The following is a 19134-nucleotide window of genomic DNA, read 5'->3' as shown; positions in this document are numbered from 1 at the left end:
GTGCAGGACTGGTTTGTTAGGTTTTAATTTATTTGATTTCATGAATAGTAAATAGTAAGTGTCCTGTTAGTGTCTTGAAATAGGAAAGACATTTGAATGTATAACATTAAATGGTCAGTTATTGAAACATTATACGAATAAATATGCCATCAGAAATGTTTAGGGACACCACCATACATAAAGCTATGATCACGTTACTGTAAAGCTACTGTACTGTAGGATACAGCCACTGTACTGTAGGATACAGCTTATGTAATAATATAAGCAAGGCATAATAATAAACATTTGTATTTTATTTTAATACAAGATATGGTCATCGTTTTTTAACAGCAAAAACGGCTAACTATATCTAATTATTGGCTCATTATGTCCTATGGAATAAAACAACAAAAGGTTCCTAGCTAGCAGATTCACTAGCCTTACCCACAGCTGGAGCTTGCCTATATAATAAATTGACAAATTAGCAAGTCAATAACTTCTCGTGTGAATAACCATAGAGTTAACATCAGTCTATGAGAAAATAGTAAAATACATGGGTGCGTCTCAAATGGCACCCTATTCCCAATATAGAGCAGTACTTATGACCCTATGGGCCCTGGTCTAAAATAGTGCACTATGTGGGGAATAAATAGGGTACCGTTTGGGATGCACCCATGAGAAAATAGTAAAAATCCATATGAGCTGCATGGGGCTCAGCCCTCTATTCTTCCTCTCTGGCCTGACGTGGTCTGTAGTGGATCTGGACGTCTGTGGCAGGGAGCAGGATACCCAGGCCAGCACGGCTAGAGTCCAGGGAACACGGCTCCTGCCCCTCCACCACCTCCATGTCAAAATGAAGCAGCAGCAGAGACAGGAACTGCTTTATCTCATTCACAGCAAAGTACCTTCCTGGGCACTTAGTGGAGCCCGAGCCAAATGGCATCCGGTAGTACTTCAGCTTCTGGCCATCCTTAAAGAAGTCCGTCTTTTCCTTTCCGTCTTCGACGTATCGGTCAAACTTGTACATCTGTTGGACGGGTAATAAATAATATGTTTCTAGTGCATTATTTTCAGGATTATTATTATTTGCCTGATCCCAGATCTTTTTATGCTCTTGCCAACTCCATTGATGTCATTGTCAAGCCAAACCAAGTCCATGTTTGGCATGACAAGGAGTGACAAGGAGTTGGCATGATAGCACAGACTGGCACTCAGGCTATTATTATTATCGACCTCCTATATATTAAAGCTCCTTCACCCCAAAGGAGTGATATAACAAAGGGTAATATTTCCTGTTTATTGCATATTCCAGGAAAGATTCCATTTTGTTCAGTCACAGATCATGGCAAGATTATCACCCATCACACCCTGATTACATTAGCATGCATGTTGTGACCTTCTGAAGGCCAGTGGGTGGATTCAATCACTCACAGTCCATGCATGCTCCTCATTAATCTAACCTGGGGACAAACACACACACATGCACGCACACATGCACACACACAAATAGCAGGTGGTGTGGGTGGTGGAGGGAGGCACTACAGTAGAACATTACACAACTCCCAGAACAGACTAGACTAGACACAGTGAAAGCCTACAGCTTTTCTAGAACGCCCACAGATTTCTGAGGTCTTCTTTACCTCTGGATTCTCGTAGATCTCGGGGTCCATGTGCATGCTCTGGGGATACAGGGAGATGATATCTCCTTTCCTCACTCCGATAGAGCGCTCTCCCTCCAGCCGCAAGCTGAAGTCCTCCTGGGCCACACGGATGTTCATGGAGGCTGAAGACAGCCTCAGACTCTCGTTTATGGAGCTCTCTGAAAACAGAACACAGAACGGTTCAGTTAGTCACCATGGGTTTTTGTTTTATAGCTACCAACATTGCCATCGGTTTTATTCTGGCCAATCTGTTCTTTTTTTTTATTACCTTGAGTGGCCACAATACTACTGACTCACTACATACATGTACTCACACAGAAGAGAAAGCTTGGAGACTTGAAGGCTATTAGTTAGCAATATGAAATGCTCTAGCAAAATGGCTAAAGCACAAGCTGAGTGACCAAGTCATACATAGCTTTGTTTCCACATGTATCCATCAAGGAATCCTGACTAGCAGTGTTTCATTAAAACCATTACAATCTTAACCGAGACAAGACACTATAGGTCAAAAAAGAGAGAAGATTCCAAAATCTAACTGAGGACTCATCCGACCCCCTATCACTTATAAGAACAAACAGATGTGAAACGGATATTTGACTGTCTTCCCCTGAGGAGATGAAATTGTCAGTAGTGTGTGTGTGTGAGAGAGAGAGCGAGAGAGAGAGCCACAGCCAGCCTAGACTAGTGGCATTTGTCCCTGAGCATGCAGTTGTCAGAAGAGATGAGGCTACAGTCAGCATGGTGGGTGCAGCAGTGTGATCTAATGTGACAGGTACAGAGTCTGGAGGGATCCTTTTGAACTGGCTTCATTACTACAATCACAGACACTGGTTTGTTGGGGGGTGGGACAGGACAATTTGCCCTAAATTGTACACAGAGCCACACATAGAACACCTGACACTATACAGTAGGAGTGTGATAAGAAGACCTATGGGTATATATGTAAGTATAGTCAGCTATACAGAGGATTGGAAGGCCCTCTCAAAGACACACTACCATAGACAACTGAACTCTGTCTGTGCTAGTTGGGGCTGAGCCAGAAAGACCACTTAGTCAAATCAAAGAGGAATACAATTATACATTCTATCAGTCATAAAATGCTGAGGACAAATTGGACAATACGCAGACAGACCTAACAACGATACACCACAATTATAACCTACCCAGATAAAGTAGGCAACAATGATAAGCCAGATATAGTAGAATAGAATGAAACCCTACCAAGATACAGTAGGCTGTCCAGCTGTTCTCGGGTGAAGGTGGCGTCTTGGTTGTGGTCTGCTTCTAGTCCTGAGACCTTCAGGACACAATGGATCTCCTCACGCACTACTGCAAGGGCCTCTGGGTGTGTCAACAGGTAATACATGGCCCAGAAGGTGGCTGGGACTGTGTTTCCCACCGACGCCCATAGAATGGCAAAATGATGAGCTGTGGCAGGTACAGAGAAGAGAGTCTATTAGTTAGGTTTGGGAGGTTCTGGTTGAAGTCAAAGTAGCACATGTTATGTTGTATGTGTATAGAGATGCAGCTACATGGTAATACCATATTGTTCCTACAGTTATTACTGTGTAGGTATAAGTGTATATGGTAAAGTTAAAGGTAATGTCGGGTATACACTACACAATTTCGCCACGATCTTTCCGTCCTGGAGACATTTTCATGATCGGGGTGAAATCCTATGAACTTAGGCTAGGATCAGTACGTCGGCAATAATTTCCTTTATTTTGGGGAATCAGACCTGCCTAATTCTTACTTGAACATATTTTTTGTGTTTAATAGGCTAAACTACACATTCTGTTAACATATGACCCCAAAGTGATCTGTCTTGCAATTTGCGGTCTACGACATTTCAGATTTACATATGATCATCTTTCACAAAGAAGTTTGGATGTAGTGAACTACTTTTTCAAAGTCATTTCAGTTAAGTAAAATATATGTTTCTTAAGGGTGGCTTTAGTGTAGCTTAACCAGTGTCATGTATTCATGGATGCCAAGGGACACCAGGCTTCACCAAAATATTTACAAAAAAAACAAACAAAGAAACATACAAAATAATGCATCTTTCATCTCTCTGTGTTTCATAAATTTACTTCAATTCCCAAGAGGCTGAATGTATCTCACTGGAATTAGCATCAAAACAGCACCCCTCTGTCTCAGTATGTGTAGCCCATCTATCTGATGCTTTCTGGTCAAAAAGAGTATGACATTGTTGCCGCCCATAGCATTGAATGCAAGGGAAGCCAACAAGCATTTGGCCTCCTTTGACAAAAAAAGAAAACAATTCTAGCAAATCAGCGTTGAGGTAAACTGAGTGAGCTCAGCTGTGAATGGTCCTGGTGTACCAAAAAAAGTGTCAAGGGAAGCCAGTTTGGATTTCTCTTCACACCAATCACATCACATCAAAAGCAAAATGTCATTGTCCCTTTCCTAAATTAGCCATGGAAAGGAAAGGGACAATGACATTTTGCTTTTGATGTGATGTGATTGGTGTGAAGAGAAATCCAAACTGGCTTCCCTTGATAGGGATTTGGACTTGTGGTTTTACTTAATTCTCCGTACAGGCCAATGATTATAACGGCGATTCTGAACCAACCATAAATTCATACATTGTGCCCCTGGCCTGAGAGGATGGAAGTTCAACATGTAGCTAGATATAGTAGCTTAATGTTAACAAGCTGGCCTGGCGCATCGTTGCCAATGAAAGGAAGTTAGGCTAGCGAGCAAGCATTTTAGCCAGGTAGTCTAGTACGACAAAAACTAAGAGCGTATACTGTACGACAGAGTCATAGACCGTTTAGGCAACATGAAAGACGAGGATGGCATTGGCGTTTTTCTACCAGTAGGGTGAGTCAACATGTTTTCTCTACTTGAAAGGGAAAGGGGGATACCTGAACACACACACACACATACATACACACACACAGAGAGAGAAATCAGTGCCATGGACAGCCACATCTGAAATCAGTGCCATGGACAGCCATATCATATTAAGCTTACGTTGATTGGACTAAAAACATTTTTTACCATCTTTTAGTTGTCACTGTATTAAACTAATTATAGGTGAACAAAGTTGTGGTTAAATTTGTTCTGCCATTATGTCTTCTTATTGTCTCGGCCTTAGGCCTATATATCACGGTGGCAAGGCATATTACCGAGATGGATTAACATATTCAAATGTAGGAAGTAAGGTAAAGTACATCACAGAAACATATAAATAAGCCTAGGTACTACAGTATATCGGCTGTGTATACCTGCTTTATCTACGTCTCCCATGCAGTCATACTGTTCAAACAGGGCTGCTCTTTCCTTTATGAACCCAGACGTGTTGGACCATGTAGACATCCTCTGAGGGTGGAAGTAGTTGATGAGTTTATCCCGGATGGTCTTGGTTCCTCCCAGCAAAGAGATGGGGATCCTGGCAATGAGGAGGGGGAACATGTTGTCGAACTTGACAAAGTCCTGTCGGAGCGTCACCATTCCGCTGTGTCTGTTTGTGTGGGCAGGCTTGCCATACATGGTCAGGAAAGTAGCCTCAAACATGACCGAATTGCAGAACTGGTACATACTTTCAGTTCTCCACTCGCTCTCCCCATCCAGGTAGTCTTTATGGAACACAAGCATGAGATTTCCCATCATGCTCTCTGTCAGGTTATCGAGGTTGTCGCCCTGCAAAAGGCGGAAGGACCTCTGGATGTGCTCGTCCATTCCGGGGAACTTGCCGCTCCTGACAGGGGGGTAGCCGAACGTCACGGGGGCCACTTGGTCAGAAAACTCATGGAAGTCCAGCTGTTTGCCATGTTTGATGACGTACGGATACAGCAACGGGTTCATTATAAACGTCATGTATTTACCTGAGTGGAAATACGAGGACAGGATTGTATTTCAATAGACATGAAACACGTAAACTGTGTAAAGCTTTACTGTTTTAAAAGAGCATTATGCCATAAGTAATAAGCATAAGTAATAAGCGCAATAGAATAGATAGATTTTGTCAACCATTTCAGTAACATTAATTTGCTTCTTTTTAGAACTACACTATTTTAAAAATGTGTAATAAAACATTAGTATCAATCACCAGCAATCAGCACAGTAAATACATCTCCATGTTTCTCCTTATGTGCTGCCAGAAATCCATGTGCATTCTTTCGAAACTCCAAAGCCTTCCCAAGGAATGGAATCCAACCATTTACAAGTGGAGGCTCCCCATCTCTCCTATAAAAGAGATAACATGTCATATCATCAACAAATATATGCATCTAAAATCTTTCAGGCGAAGTACGAGATAAAGCATTGATCTATCGGATTCAGATACAATATAAATGAGATCTTATGGACAAAGGAACTGGTAACAGAAACAAGGCGTAGCCGTGTGATTGAGCGTCTCACAAACCTTCAAGCTGGACTCGTATCAGCTATCCCCAACATCTATTCTCTTTTAATAACACATATACAGTGTAAAAGACAAATACAGCAGATGCTGGGTGGCAAGGTTTAAAGGAAGAATTTAAAGACCAAGAATTGAGCACAAAGACACGACACAATCCATCAAACAAATTTATAAAGCCCTTTATACATCAGCCAATGTCAAAGTGCTATACCCAGCCTAAAACAACAAACAGCAAGCAATGCAGATGTAGAAGCACGGTGGCTAGGAAAAACTCCCTAGAAAGGCAGGAACCTAGGAAGAAACCTGGAGAGGAAGCAGGCTCTGAGGGGTGGCCAGTCCCCTTCTGGCTGTGCCGAGTTGAGATTATAACACAGAGCATCATCTCAGACAAAATTCGATGACAGAGCATGAATCACTCCCATACAAATTGTATCCAACTCAAACAGCTATAAATAGCTGTAGGGTTGCAAAATTATTACAAATTCTGTGGTTTTCCAGAAATCCTGGTTGGATGATGCCAGATTTCCTGCTTATTCCCCCCTGATTCCAGGAAACCTCCAACTGGGATTTCAGGAATACCAGCGATTTTTTTTTAAAGTTCCCGGAATTTTGCAACCCTAACCCTTAAGTGAATACAGATGGAAGACAATTACAAAGAAGGCAACATGGGAGTCCTGCATAGCAATATAATCGCTTAGTGATTACAGGAAGAGTAGGCTGGTTATTTTCCCAGGGAAATGTAACACTGTACATCTAACACTGCTCTGTTCTCGCACTGTCTGTCCTATAGATCAAATTAAATATTACCTTCTAATCCATGTATGTGAGGGTGTGTGTCTGTGAGCATGTGTCTGTGAGCATGTGCATGTATGTGCATGCACGGGTGTGCAGTAAAAATCATGCATGCATTAGCTTAAAGAAAGACAGGGGCAGTTTTGACCCTGTCAACAGGACAGCCACACACACACTGGGCCCTTAACACACACACACACACACACACACAGGTCCTTCAGAACACATCAAATCAAAGTTTATTGGTCACATACAGTTAGCAGGTGTTATAGCGGAGCAGGGCAATGTTTATGTTACTAGCTCCTAACAATGCAGTCAAATGTTGACAAAAAAAAAATACACCGAAAAAATGGCAAGAAAACAAGAACGGCGGACAAATCCAATTAACAACCCCAATAGCACTCTCGCAGTATCAAAATGCAATCTATACATATGTACACCGGGGGAATTTACACAAGATGAACTAAGAATGACATGTACAGCAGTACATATATTAGTTTGAGCTATGTCAAGAATCCAGTATATAAATAAATATGAAGTGTGAATAAACAGTGTAACTAAAATACAATGTACAGTAGTAGATATATTAGAATAAGCTATGTCAGGGATAGAGTATTGTCATAAGTTTCGTCTTCTGAGGAGGAAGAAATATCGGACCAATACGCAGCGTGGTAAGTGTCCATACTTATACTTTTATTTAAAACATGAACACTGAAACAAAACAAGAAAACGAACGACAGTCCTGTAAGGTAACCTAACTATACATGGAGACAACCACCCACAAAACACAAGACAAAAACCCCTACTAAATATGGCCTCTAATCAGAGGCAACAAGATACAGCTGCCTCCAATTAGAGGCCAATCCCAAACAATACCACATAGAAATACTAGAAAATCATACATAACATAGAACTAACCAACAAAAAAAACAACACAAAACAAACAGACCCCTGCCACGTCCTGACCAACTACAATAACAAAATGACACCTTTACTGGTCAGGACGTGACAAGTATTTAAATACTGTGGTAGCAGGATTACAAAATAATGTTATATTTATTAAATTAAATTGTATTAGTCACATATGCCGAATACAACAGCAGTAGACCTTACAGCGAAATGCTTACTTACAAGCCCCTAACCAACAATGCAGTTTAAAAAATAAGAAATAAAAGTAACAAGTAGTTAAAGAGCAACAAAATAACAATAGCGAGACTATATACAGAGGGTACCGTTACAGAGTCAATGTGCGGGGGCACCGGTTAGTCAATGTAATTGAAGTAATATGTACATGTAGATAGAGTTATTAAAGTGACTATGCATAGATAATAACAGAGATTAGCAGCGCGTAAAATAGGGGGGGGGGGTGCAAATAGTCTGGGTAGCCATTTGATTAGATGTTCAGGAGTCTTGTGGCTTGGGGGTCGAAGCAGTTTAGAAGCCTCTTGGACCTAGACTTGGCGCTCCAGTACCGCTTGCCGTGCAGTAGCAGAGATAACAGTCTGTGACTAGGGTGGCTGGAGTCATTGACAATTTTTAGGGCCTTCCTCTGACACCGCCTGGTATAGAGATCCTGGATGGCAGGAAGCTTGGCCCCAGTGATGTAGTGCCTTGCGGTCAGAGACCGAGCAGTTGCCGTACCAGGCAGTGATGCAACCAGTCAGGATGCTCTCGATGGTGCAGCTGTAGAACCTTTTGAGGATCTGAGGACCCAAGCCAAATATTTCCAGTCTCCTGAGGGGGAATAGATTTTGCCATGCCCTCTTGCTTGGACCACGTTAGTTTGTTGGTGATGTGGACACCAAGGAACTTGAAGCTCTCAACCTGCTCCACTACAGCCCCATCGATGAGAATGGGGGCGTGCTCGGTCCTCCTTTTTCTGTAGTCCACAATTATGAGGGGCCCTGTGTTGAGGATCAGCGTGGCGGATGTGTTGTTACCTACCCTTACCACCTGGGGGCAGCCCATCAGGATCAGTCCAGGATCCAGTTGCAGAGGGAGGTATTTAGTCCCAGGGTCCTTAGCTTATTGATGAGCTTTGAGGGCACTATGGTGTTGAATGCTGAGCTGTAGTCAATGAATAGCATTCTCACATAGGTGTTCCTTTTGTCCAGGTGGGAAAGGGCACCAAATGGTTGTTTTATGAAATAGAATAAGGTTCTTAGGACTCTCTCGCTCCTTTTCTGAGTTAACTGGGAGGAGTCTTTTGAAGCTTGGGCTTGCAACTGTTAAAGAGATGGTTTCCACTCTAGCTTCCTGCAGTTAGTCTGGACGTAGGGTCAAGGAAAATGGGTTTTGCTAGAGATAGCATGAGCTGACAATGACTTGATTGATAAAAACCTAAAAGCTGGCATTCCATAGACAAACGAAGCCGGGTTATGGGTAAAACACCATCCTGTGTAGATAACCAAGGTTGCTTATGGGAGTTGGAACCAGTCTGACTAGGCATGTTTAGGTCCTATATAACGTCTGCTTTTTCCTTATCAGTTAAGCACTCGGCAACACACTTCAGAGTGTGGGGTCAACAGTTTCATTATTGCAATAATGAATCGATATTAAATAAAGATGATTGTTTGAAGAAATGACCAAGTCTCTCTCAGTACTGAATTTCCACAACAATACACAGTGTGATATGGGAAGTGACCAGTGGTTCAATGCCTTTACAACATGGGACAGCAGTGTTGGCTGTGAGTGTGTGTATGTGCATTACATTACAGAAAAACACTGAACACCCTTAACGCTAAGCAAAGAACACCCTCTCTCCTTGATTGTGGATGATCTTGCAGTAGTGGACAGAAAACTGTAATACAAACTGAGCAGATTCAGAAAGCTATTATCAAATATTTGTTCAATGATTTTTGAAGCTTAAGGATATGTTTACCAATCAGGGTTTATTAGACCAGTTCGAGGTTGAGCTGGCGAGACATGTACTTATATAGTCTATAGCCACAGGGTGTGTACACAAGACTATTAGCATACAGTAGCTGAGTTGGGGGCACAATGTTACCCGTCATCTTCTCCAATATTTGCCCTATAGACACACAATGTCAGTGGGTCATTATACTGATAAAATAGAGGCAGCATTGTAAGGTGCAGTGTACTACAAAGTATTGTGTCATTGAAAACAAATACATAGGCTAACTGTTACCATAGATTTCAACATCATTCCTTTCCTGTACTTGTTTTTGGAAACACAAAACAAATAAGGTATTATGCAGGAAAATACTGTATCTAGAGCTGACGTGGTGCAGCACGGAGCACAGTGTCCTGTGTCACAAAATAATGCATGAGAATCAACAAAACAATACTAATCTGTGCAATGTCAGTGCTAAACTAACTCATGTGTGTGCCTATCCATCCAAGGGATAATATTCCATTTCTCCTGCTAGTGTGTGGAGAGAGCTGGTCATGAGAGACTATCTGCTATTTGTGAGGCCTCAAACTGACAAGTCTCAGGCCAGGCTTGCTTGTTGTTGTTGTGCTTGTGCCCCCACCTAGTCCACACTGCCGCCTGCCTGCCTGTCTGCCTGCCAGCCACTTGTCAGAAGCAATCAGGGAGGCTGATAGTGTCTGCCAGCAGTGAGCACATTTGGAGAGGACAGCATCAGAATAAGGGCCCCATGCGTCAGTAACAATATAACAACAGATGCCCACACTGCAGCAATGAGTGTTTATCAATTAGACCTGTCATTTGTTATACTTCACATTAAACAAAATAGGATGATACTGTATGTAGAATATGGAATCCCATTTACCTTTACTGTTGAGGCCCTATTTGCTAGGAAGTTGCAACCCATCATTAAGTAATGTTGCAATCAGCTTGCAGGGGCAACAAAATGCAATCCATAACATGTTTCTCTTACTCAAGATCATCAACAGCAAGGTACTTCCCTTTTGCATAGATAAGAAGAGGGTGGTGGGGAACACTGGGGATGATGACTATACTCAGCAGACCTGGGTTCAAATACTATTTGAAATCATTTTAAATACTTTATCTGAGCTTGATTGAGCTTGTCTGGCACAATTTAACCAATAGAATAGTCCCAAAACTGTAAACCCACCATCTGGCACTACAGGCAGTCTAGACTCTAAAGCAAATGCTCAAAGAATTCAAAAGATTTCAAATAGTATTTGAACCCACCAGGTCTGATCCTCAGTGACTGCCCCTCTGGGAGTTGACCAGCCATTGCAAACAATGTTGAAGGAAATTCCTTTAGAGACTGTGTCTGTGGCTGACCTATTTCTCACAGAGAACACAGTAGGTTTGCAGTCCTAAATGGCACCCTATTCCGTTTATAGTGCAATACTTTTGACAGGGCTCTGGTAAAAAGTAGTGCACTATAGTGGCTAGGGTGCCATTTGGGACGAACCCTGGGTTTGCAGTCCAATGAACTCGCAGTAACAGCAGCAAATGGAACTTAACAAGACATTCATTAACTGCAACCTACTATCTTTTCAAGGGGAAGTAATAAAGGTATTTAAGATTATGAAAACTATGTTCATAGAGCAAACAACACTGAAGAAAAGGTAAAGGACTGTTTGTTTGGATATAGCTACACTCAGTGGCATACATAGTATTTTTAACAATGACAGTGTAGCCTATGTAACTTTTCAGTCTAATTGGGAAAACATTTCTCACCTATCTGGCCGTTGGCCAATGCAGATTGTATAATTCCTAAAATAACGCATTTCATTTCAGCAAATTTGTACACGTCACATTTATGGTTGCGACATTGTTCCAACATTGTCACAACTTTTCACATGAAGTTGCAGGTTATAAATTGTTGGCTATAGTTACACTAGTTATATATATAAAAAAAAAAAGTTGTAACAATGTCGCTAAAACTCAAATGAAGCAACAAGAAGCTCACTCAAGAAACAACCATCTAGGATAAGCTGTACAACAGACAGTCTTATCTATTTAATTGAGGCAATCTTCTTCATGTTCTTACACAACAGTTTGATAACCTTTGTGAAAATAATCTCCTGCATGAACGCTATGCAAATATTTTATGTAGTGTTTAGGCGAAAGTTAGATTCCTAAACAGTGAACACCACAAACTCTTCAAATAAACTCGGAATTCATTCACCACTTGCCTTGTTCTGCTGAACCGCACGCTGATTAAGTAGAGTGCCAAAAAGCCAAACAACAAAGGTAAAACAAACTCTAACATTTCCTTGGGAGATTATAAGACGTTCCACAACAGGGAAAACTTCGGAAAGTTGTAAATCAATAGTTGTAATCGATAGTCGAAGTCAACTGCTCTCCTTCATATTGCCACAGTTCGGGTTTGGTCACGTGGGCGCGCTGTTTCTGACATGACTACTATCTAATTCTAACCAGACCTGTGTTATGCCGGACGATGTGGCTTTTATTACAGGAAGTACAGTAGTTCAAAGAATTGAGTAATGAAGCAATGCTGTTGAGCAACAGTGTGAGAAAATAAATGAAACGTGACATTCAAAGCGCAGTTCAAGACATGTTCCAGATGGATAGTTTTTTGCAGTCTCTAATTGATAGCGTACATTCCACGCACGCACACCCTTATCTTGTTGCTGCATGTGCTCAAACAATGTCTAAATAATTGTGGCTTAGCCTACCTGCCTTGCCTACTAATGTAAACAAATAAAAAAAATGAGCCATAATAGAAATGTCACCAATCAATGCACAGTTAATGGAGGCTTGCTATCTGATGAAAATGTCCCTTCCGTTTGACTCAGATGTATCTTAACTTTATATAGGCTTTACTCTCGATTAACCCAGAACTAAAATGTTGCCTAGTTTGGTCAGATCTGTCCGCAAGAGATTATACAGGCTTCAACCCTTCAACAAATACCATGGATTCACCACATACTGTGCAGTATCTTATCATTGATGTCTAAGTAGGTTGTGTTGTGCTGCATGTAAAATTGCAATATCCATTTCTCTATGAAGAAAGAATTACAGAGAATACAGAAGTGATGTCAACATCATACAGTTCAATGTATGATTAATGCATTTTGTGGCTAATACAAACAGAGAAGTGTTTGCTGGAAAGGATCAGTGTATTGATGAATAGTGGAAGTCATAGTGGAATTCATAGGACAGAGACAGAGGCATTTTCCAAGACAACTAACAGAATGAACCTCCAACTGACTAAAGGCCATGGTAAACTGTAGGGGCGTATACTGTTGATTTGAACAAAGTCCACACCTTCCTGAAATGCTTCTCTGTAACACCATGTCGAGACAAACGTCCTTGAAAACCTGAGAAAGAATGCTTTCAGTGCCAGAAATGTACACATATCAAAAGAGCCTGTTCTCCATTGTCTCAAACAAACACCTAGATAGAGAATATTAGGCCTACTAATATGGCCTACTAACTACTGTAAATAATCAGAGCAGGAAGTATGTCATCAGCACACCTCATATGATTAATATAATTCAGATTAAGGTTGCAAATAGGTTGCAATAAAGAAATTCACTGGTTTCCAAGAAATCATGGTTGAAAGATTCAGGATTTCCAGTTTATTCCCTCCTAATTCTGGAAATCCAGGAAATGTATTGAAAACAAATTGTCTATTAGCATTATAATGAAGAGCATCGATTTCAGACCATGTGCATTTAGATAGTCTTATTAGAGTTAACATTGCCTGTATCCCAAATGGCACTCTATTCCCTTTGTAGTTCACTACTTTTGACTAGGGCTCTGCACTTTGTGTCCCTCTTATCATGCTGTTTCCAGTTTCCAGGAAAGTGTCCTCTGTGCTGAGGGTGGTGAGGAGGGGTGTTGATGGGGTATTTCTTATAAGAATACATTTCTCCTCATTACAATTTGTAGTGATCTCATCTCTCTTAATATAAATTCTTCAATAATAGTCCTGTACAAACATAAAAAATTGTGCAGATTCAATTTACATCTCTCTCTGTTTGCCATTTGTACAGTAGATTAAGTTAATACAAGAATAGCAGGGAACATGTCCTGGCAAACAACATGACAAATCAGAACACATTCAAACACTGTTCATGTTGTTAGTGAGTAGTAATCTCTCGTCTTGTGGACAAATTCTCATTGCCAGTGAAACGGCAAGAATCCGTCAAGAAAAACACTCTTTTCACACAACTTCAATACTGCTATGACAAAGTTACTTTATCGGGGCAGGTTAGGAGAATTAGGTTAAGGTTAGGAAAAGAGTTAACATGCTGACCACACCACTCGCGTCGTGCCAACAAGCGTCTGCGTTGCCAAGCGCTAAAATAGAAGTCAGTTCTATTTGTGATGCTGAATGCGGTGCAAGTCCTGCCTCTCCCATCTCCTCATTGGTTTATAGAAGCAGATACCCACATGCCATCTCCTCATTGGTTATACCCACGTGGGTGATTGAAAGATGAATTGAGTTCGGTCAGTTGTCATGGTAACTATGAAAGTTAGATGCCATTCACCATATAAAGTCCAAAGAAGAAAAAGCCTGGAAGGAGGAGAGATGACTAGAAACGATTTGGTTGACCGTTTTATGTGTGGATTAATTGTCGAGTAGAGGACCTTGTGCATTTCAGGTAAAATAACAACTCAACGTTTATATCCCAGGACAAATTAGCTAGCAACTGCAAGCAAGCTAGCTAAATTGCCATAAATGTTTAATGCTTTTCGACCTATCCCCAAATTAATATAAATGGTTCAGAGTTTGTTTTGATATTTCAACCTGCGTGTCATGATCGAGTTTGGTGTTGGGGGACAAAATCAATGTGCGCACGAGCGTGCATGCGCACGGCCGTTTTGGGTATGGTGTTATTAGGGTTAGCGAAAATGCTCTCCAAATCTGCTACGAAAATCACTTCCGGACGTAGCTGTATCGAAGTGGTGTGAAAAGAGTATGTCCCAGTCTGTCAAGGCTCACATAGAATTTGAAGTATTTTTAGAGAGTATTAAAAACAATGTTCTCCCTCCTAAAATGAGTCAGGTGTTAATAACACTGATACCTACGCCTGAAAAAGAAGTGCTGCTCATCGATAACTGGCGTCCAATTTGTCTTCTTAATAATGACTATAAGATATTAGCCTTACTACTTGCAAAAATAATTAAAGAAGTCCTGGATGCAATCATTGACAAACCAGTCTGGCTTTATGAGGAACAGACATATTTCTAACAATATCAGACTAGTATTAGACATACTTGACTACTCAGACCTAATAACCGAGGATAGCTTCATATTATTTTTAGATTTTTATAAAGCATTTGACACAGTAGAGCATCAGTTCCTCTTCCACTCCCTTGAGAGACTTGGCTTTGGGGATTTTTTCTGTAAGGCTATTAAGACTCTCTATACAAATGGTAACAGCTCTATCAAATTGAAATATGGCACCTCACCTAGATTTGAGTTAAAGAGAGGAATTAGGCAAGGTTGTCCTATCTCTCCGTACCTGTTTTTATTAATCACCCAACTTCTTACAAATTCTTTAAATAATAGTCCTGTACAAGGTATTTCCATAGCTGGTAAAGAAAGTATAAGTCAGCTGGCTGACGATACTACACTTTTTCTGAAAGATGCTAACCAAATTCCCATATCGATAAATGTGATACAAGCCTTTTGCAAAGCATCTGGTCTATATCATTACATTAATAAATGTGAACTCATGGCTGTCAGAGATTGTGTGACACCTTCATATTATGGTATTCCAGTAAAAGAAGAACTTACATATTTAGGCATAACCATTACAAAGGATTTTTCTCCTCACAGATATTATATACAGTGAGGGAAGAAAGTATTTGATCCCCTGCTGATTTTGTACGTTTGCCCACTGACAAAGAAATGATCAGTCTATCATTTTAATGGTAGGTTTATTTGAACAGTGAGAGACGGAATAACAACAAAAAAATCCAGAAAAACGCATTTTAATGAGGGAAATAAGTATTTGACCCCTCTGCAAAACATGACTTAGTACTTGGTGGCAAAACCCTTGTTGGCAATCACAGAGGTCAGACGTTTCTTGTAGTTGGCCACCAGGTTTGCACACATCTCAGGAGGGATTTTGTCCCACTCCTCTTTGCAGATCTTCTCCAAGTCATTAAGGTTTCGAGGCTGGCGTTTGGCAACTCGAACCTTCAGCTCCCTCCACAGATTTTCTATGGGATTAAGGTCTGGAGACTGGCTAGGCCACTCCAGGACCTTAATGTGCTTCTTCTTGAGCCACTCATTTGTTGCCTTGGCCGTGTGTTTTGGGTCATTGTCATGCTGGAATACCCATCCACGACCCATTTTCAATGCCCGGGCTGAGGGAAGGAGGTTCTCACCCAAGATTTGACGGTACATGGCCCCGTCCATCGTCCCTTTGATGCGGTGACGTTGTCCTGTCCCCTTAGCAGAAAAACACCCCCAAAGCATAATGTATCCACCTCCATGTTTGATGGTGGGGATGGTGTTCCTGGGGTCATAGGCAGCATTCCTCCTCCTCCAAACACGGCGAGTTGAGTTGATGCCAAAGAGCTCCATTTTGGTCTCATCTGACCACAACACTTTCACCCAGTTGTTTTCTGAATCATTCAGATGTTCATTGGCAAACTTCAGACGGGCATGTATATGTGCTTTCTTGCGGGCGCTGCAGGATTTCAGTCCTTCATGGCGAAGTGTGTTACCAATTGTTTTCTTGGTGACTATGGTCCCAGCTGCCTTGAGATCATTGACAAGATCCTCCCGTGTCGTTCTGGGCTGATTCCTCACCGTTCTCATGATCATTGCAACTCCACGAGGTGAGATCTTGCATGGAGCCCCAGGCCGAAGGAGATTGACAGATCTTTTGTGTTTCTTCCATTTGCGAAAAATCGCACCAACTGTCGTGACCTTCTCACCAAGCTGCTTGGCGATAGTCTTGTAGCCCATTCCAGCCTTCTCTAGATCTAAAATCTTGTCCCTGACATCCTTGGAGAGCTCTTTGGTCTTGGCCATGGTGGAGAGTTTGGAATCTGATTGATTGCTTCTGTGGACAGGTGTCTTTTATACAGGTAACAAACTGAGATTAGGAGCACTCCCTTTAAGAGTGTGCCCCTAATCTCAGCTCGTTACCTGTATAAAAGACACCTGGGAGCCAGAAATCTTTCTGATTGAGAGGGGGTCAAATACTTATTTCCCTCATTAAAATGCAAATCAATTTATAACATTTTTGACATGCGTTTTTCTGGATTTTTTTATGTTATTCCGTCTCTCACTGTTCAAATAAACCTACCATTAAAATTATAGACTGATCATTTCTTTGTCAGTGGGCAAACGTACAAAATCAGCAGGGGATCAAATACTTTTTTCCCTCACTGTATGGAAGAATCTGAATATATTGTATAAAAATACTTCTTTGTTTTTAGAATATTGGTTCCAAAATAATATCCTATTGTGAGCCAACTGGTAAATGCAGAGGGTCTTTTACTCAGTTATAAGGAATTCTTATCACTTTACAAGGTCCCTGTAACACCTAAAGATTTTGCAATTGTTTTAGATGCCATTCCCTCAGGTGTTGCTTTATTATTCAGGAACGTGTCAAGACCTGATCCTCAGTGCCTACCTTCCATTGACCCTGACTCATCAGTAGGAAAGATTTGTTTCTCTTTTGGTCTATTCAATAACAGAGCGATACGAACCTTGTTTCAGCAGGATGTTATATCTATACCTTATGTCATGCCTTATTGGAATGGATTTATTGCTAATATCTGTTGGAAAAAAGTTTGGATGTTGCCACATATACCTACTTGTTAACAAAATTAAGGAAGTTTCCTTTAAAATTATTCATAAATATTATCCTGCCAACCACTATATGAAGAAGTATAAGGAAAGCATAAACTCTAATTGCTCCTTTTGTAATTACCACCCAGAAACAGTGTTGCATCTTTTTTGGCATTGTATTCATGTAAGAAAACAAGACATCAGTAGATTTATATTTGAACACATTTATGAAGATCTTACACTATTGTGGTGAGATGTACTGCTTGGATTCTTTACCTACGATAGAAATAAGCTGAAACATTTTTATGTAATTAATTTCATTATTCTTTTGGCCAAATTTCATATTCACAAATGTAAATTTACAAACAAAACACCACATTTCCTTACCTTACAAAAGGAAATTGAACTGTATTTTAAGACAATTAAAAACTCTACTGACAAAAAAGCTGTTAGAATAGTGTATGTATGTCCCTTAAGGTCCTTGTGTAATGTGATATTGTACTCCCTAGCCCCGCCCCTAGCCCAATTGTCCTTTGTATATTCTTTATATATACTTGTGTTCCCACATGTACTTCCTGTATTGATTTGTAGTTAATAAAAAATATATATATAATTAAAAGGCTCACATAGAATTATGTGATTACGCGTAGCAGTAGTTCCTAGTTTGGGGTTTTCTTAATTGATTATTTGGACGAATAAGGATTGGGAGAAGGCGGTGCTTAATCTGGTGCTGTGATTTTCAAGCCCATGTGCGGATGATGAACAGTTTCCACTAGATTCCACAGCCACAATGTCAAAATTGTCTATATCGCAAAAATTTATGAAAACAAAAATGTCATTTTTGTCCTTGATAAACACGGTGAAATTAGCGGAAGGGAGGGCTTTGGCCAATAGTTTCCATTTGCCACGGAGGAGACTTTGCTTCATTCCTTTGCAAAGGAAATGACAAACCTTCTCCAGATAATTTTACTTTTGGGTCACCGAGATTAGTGAGAGGGTAGTAAAATGGAAGTAAAAATGGTTGTCTCCAAAGATGATCATAGCTTTCAGAACATGTCACATCTTTTAGTTACAACATTCTGTCCTGATACCCTATATGTTGTTCACTAAAGTCACTAGCAGTGGGCATGGCTTGATAGTCTTGTTCACCAGCCAAGTCCATACTGTCATAGTGTCTAGAACCACATAAGGCTTCTGGCTCTTAAATATCTTATCCAAAAATTATAACAACATTCAGAGGGGATACCATTGCTTATTTAGTATTACTTTGGGTACCAGTGTTTGTATGTACGTAAACCAACCCATAAATGGATGTGATCTCAAATATACAGAATATCTGAAATCAAACAGTATAATTTGCTCCTCACATCTTCGGGCATAATTGAAAGCTACATGAAGCTCACAGATTTGACGCCAGACGTCAGATTATTCTGATTACAAAATTTCACTCAGTCAGAGATCTGTGTATGCTCATGTCTCCGCCATAACAATGGGAGTCGTTTTCCCAAAGGCGGGAAGACAGGCGACAAGCTTAGGTCTGCATATTAAGCCAATAGAAATGCATTGGGCTCATTCTTGAGAGATTTTGGCGAGAGTGAGCCCTCTCACTTCGCCTCTTCCTCTCTAA

General features: G+C 40.7%; 1 protein-coding gene across 1 annotated transcript; it reads right to left on the bottom strand.

The window, feature by feature from the left end:
• Positions 1-9: 9 nt before the first annotated feature.
• On the bottom strand, positions 10-12219 carry cyp7b1 (cytochrome P450, family 7, subfamily B, polypeptide 1). Its single transcript, XM_014139999.2, has 6 exons — positions 11917-12219; positions 5716-5852; positions 4892-5491; positions 2862-3068; positions 1620-1798; positions 10-1006 (listed from the first exon to the last, which is right to left on the bottom strand). The coding sequence occupies exons 1-6, from the start codon at positions 11991-11993 to the stop codon at positions 701-703; spliced, it is 1506 nt and encodes a 501-aa protein (XP_013995474.1). The 5' UTR covers positions 11994-12219; the 3' UTR covers positions 10-700.
• Positions 12220-19134: the final 6915 nt, after the last annotated feature.

This window comes from Salmo salar, chromosome ssa14, assembly GCF_905237065.1.
Source record: "Salmo salar chromosome ssa14, Ssal_v3.1, whole genome shotgun sequence".
Classification (NCBI taxonomy): Eukaryota; Metazoa; Chordata; class Actinopteri; order Salmoniformes; family Salmonidae; genus Salmo; species Salmo salar.
This window is presented reverse-complemented; position numbering and strand designations above follow the sequence as displayed.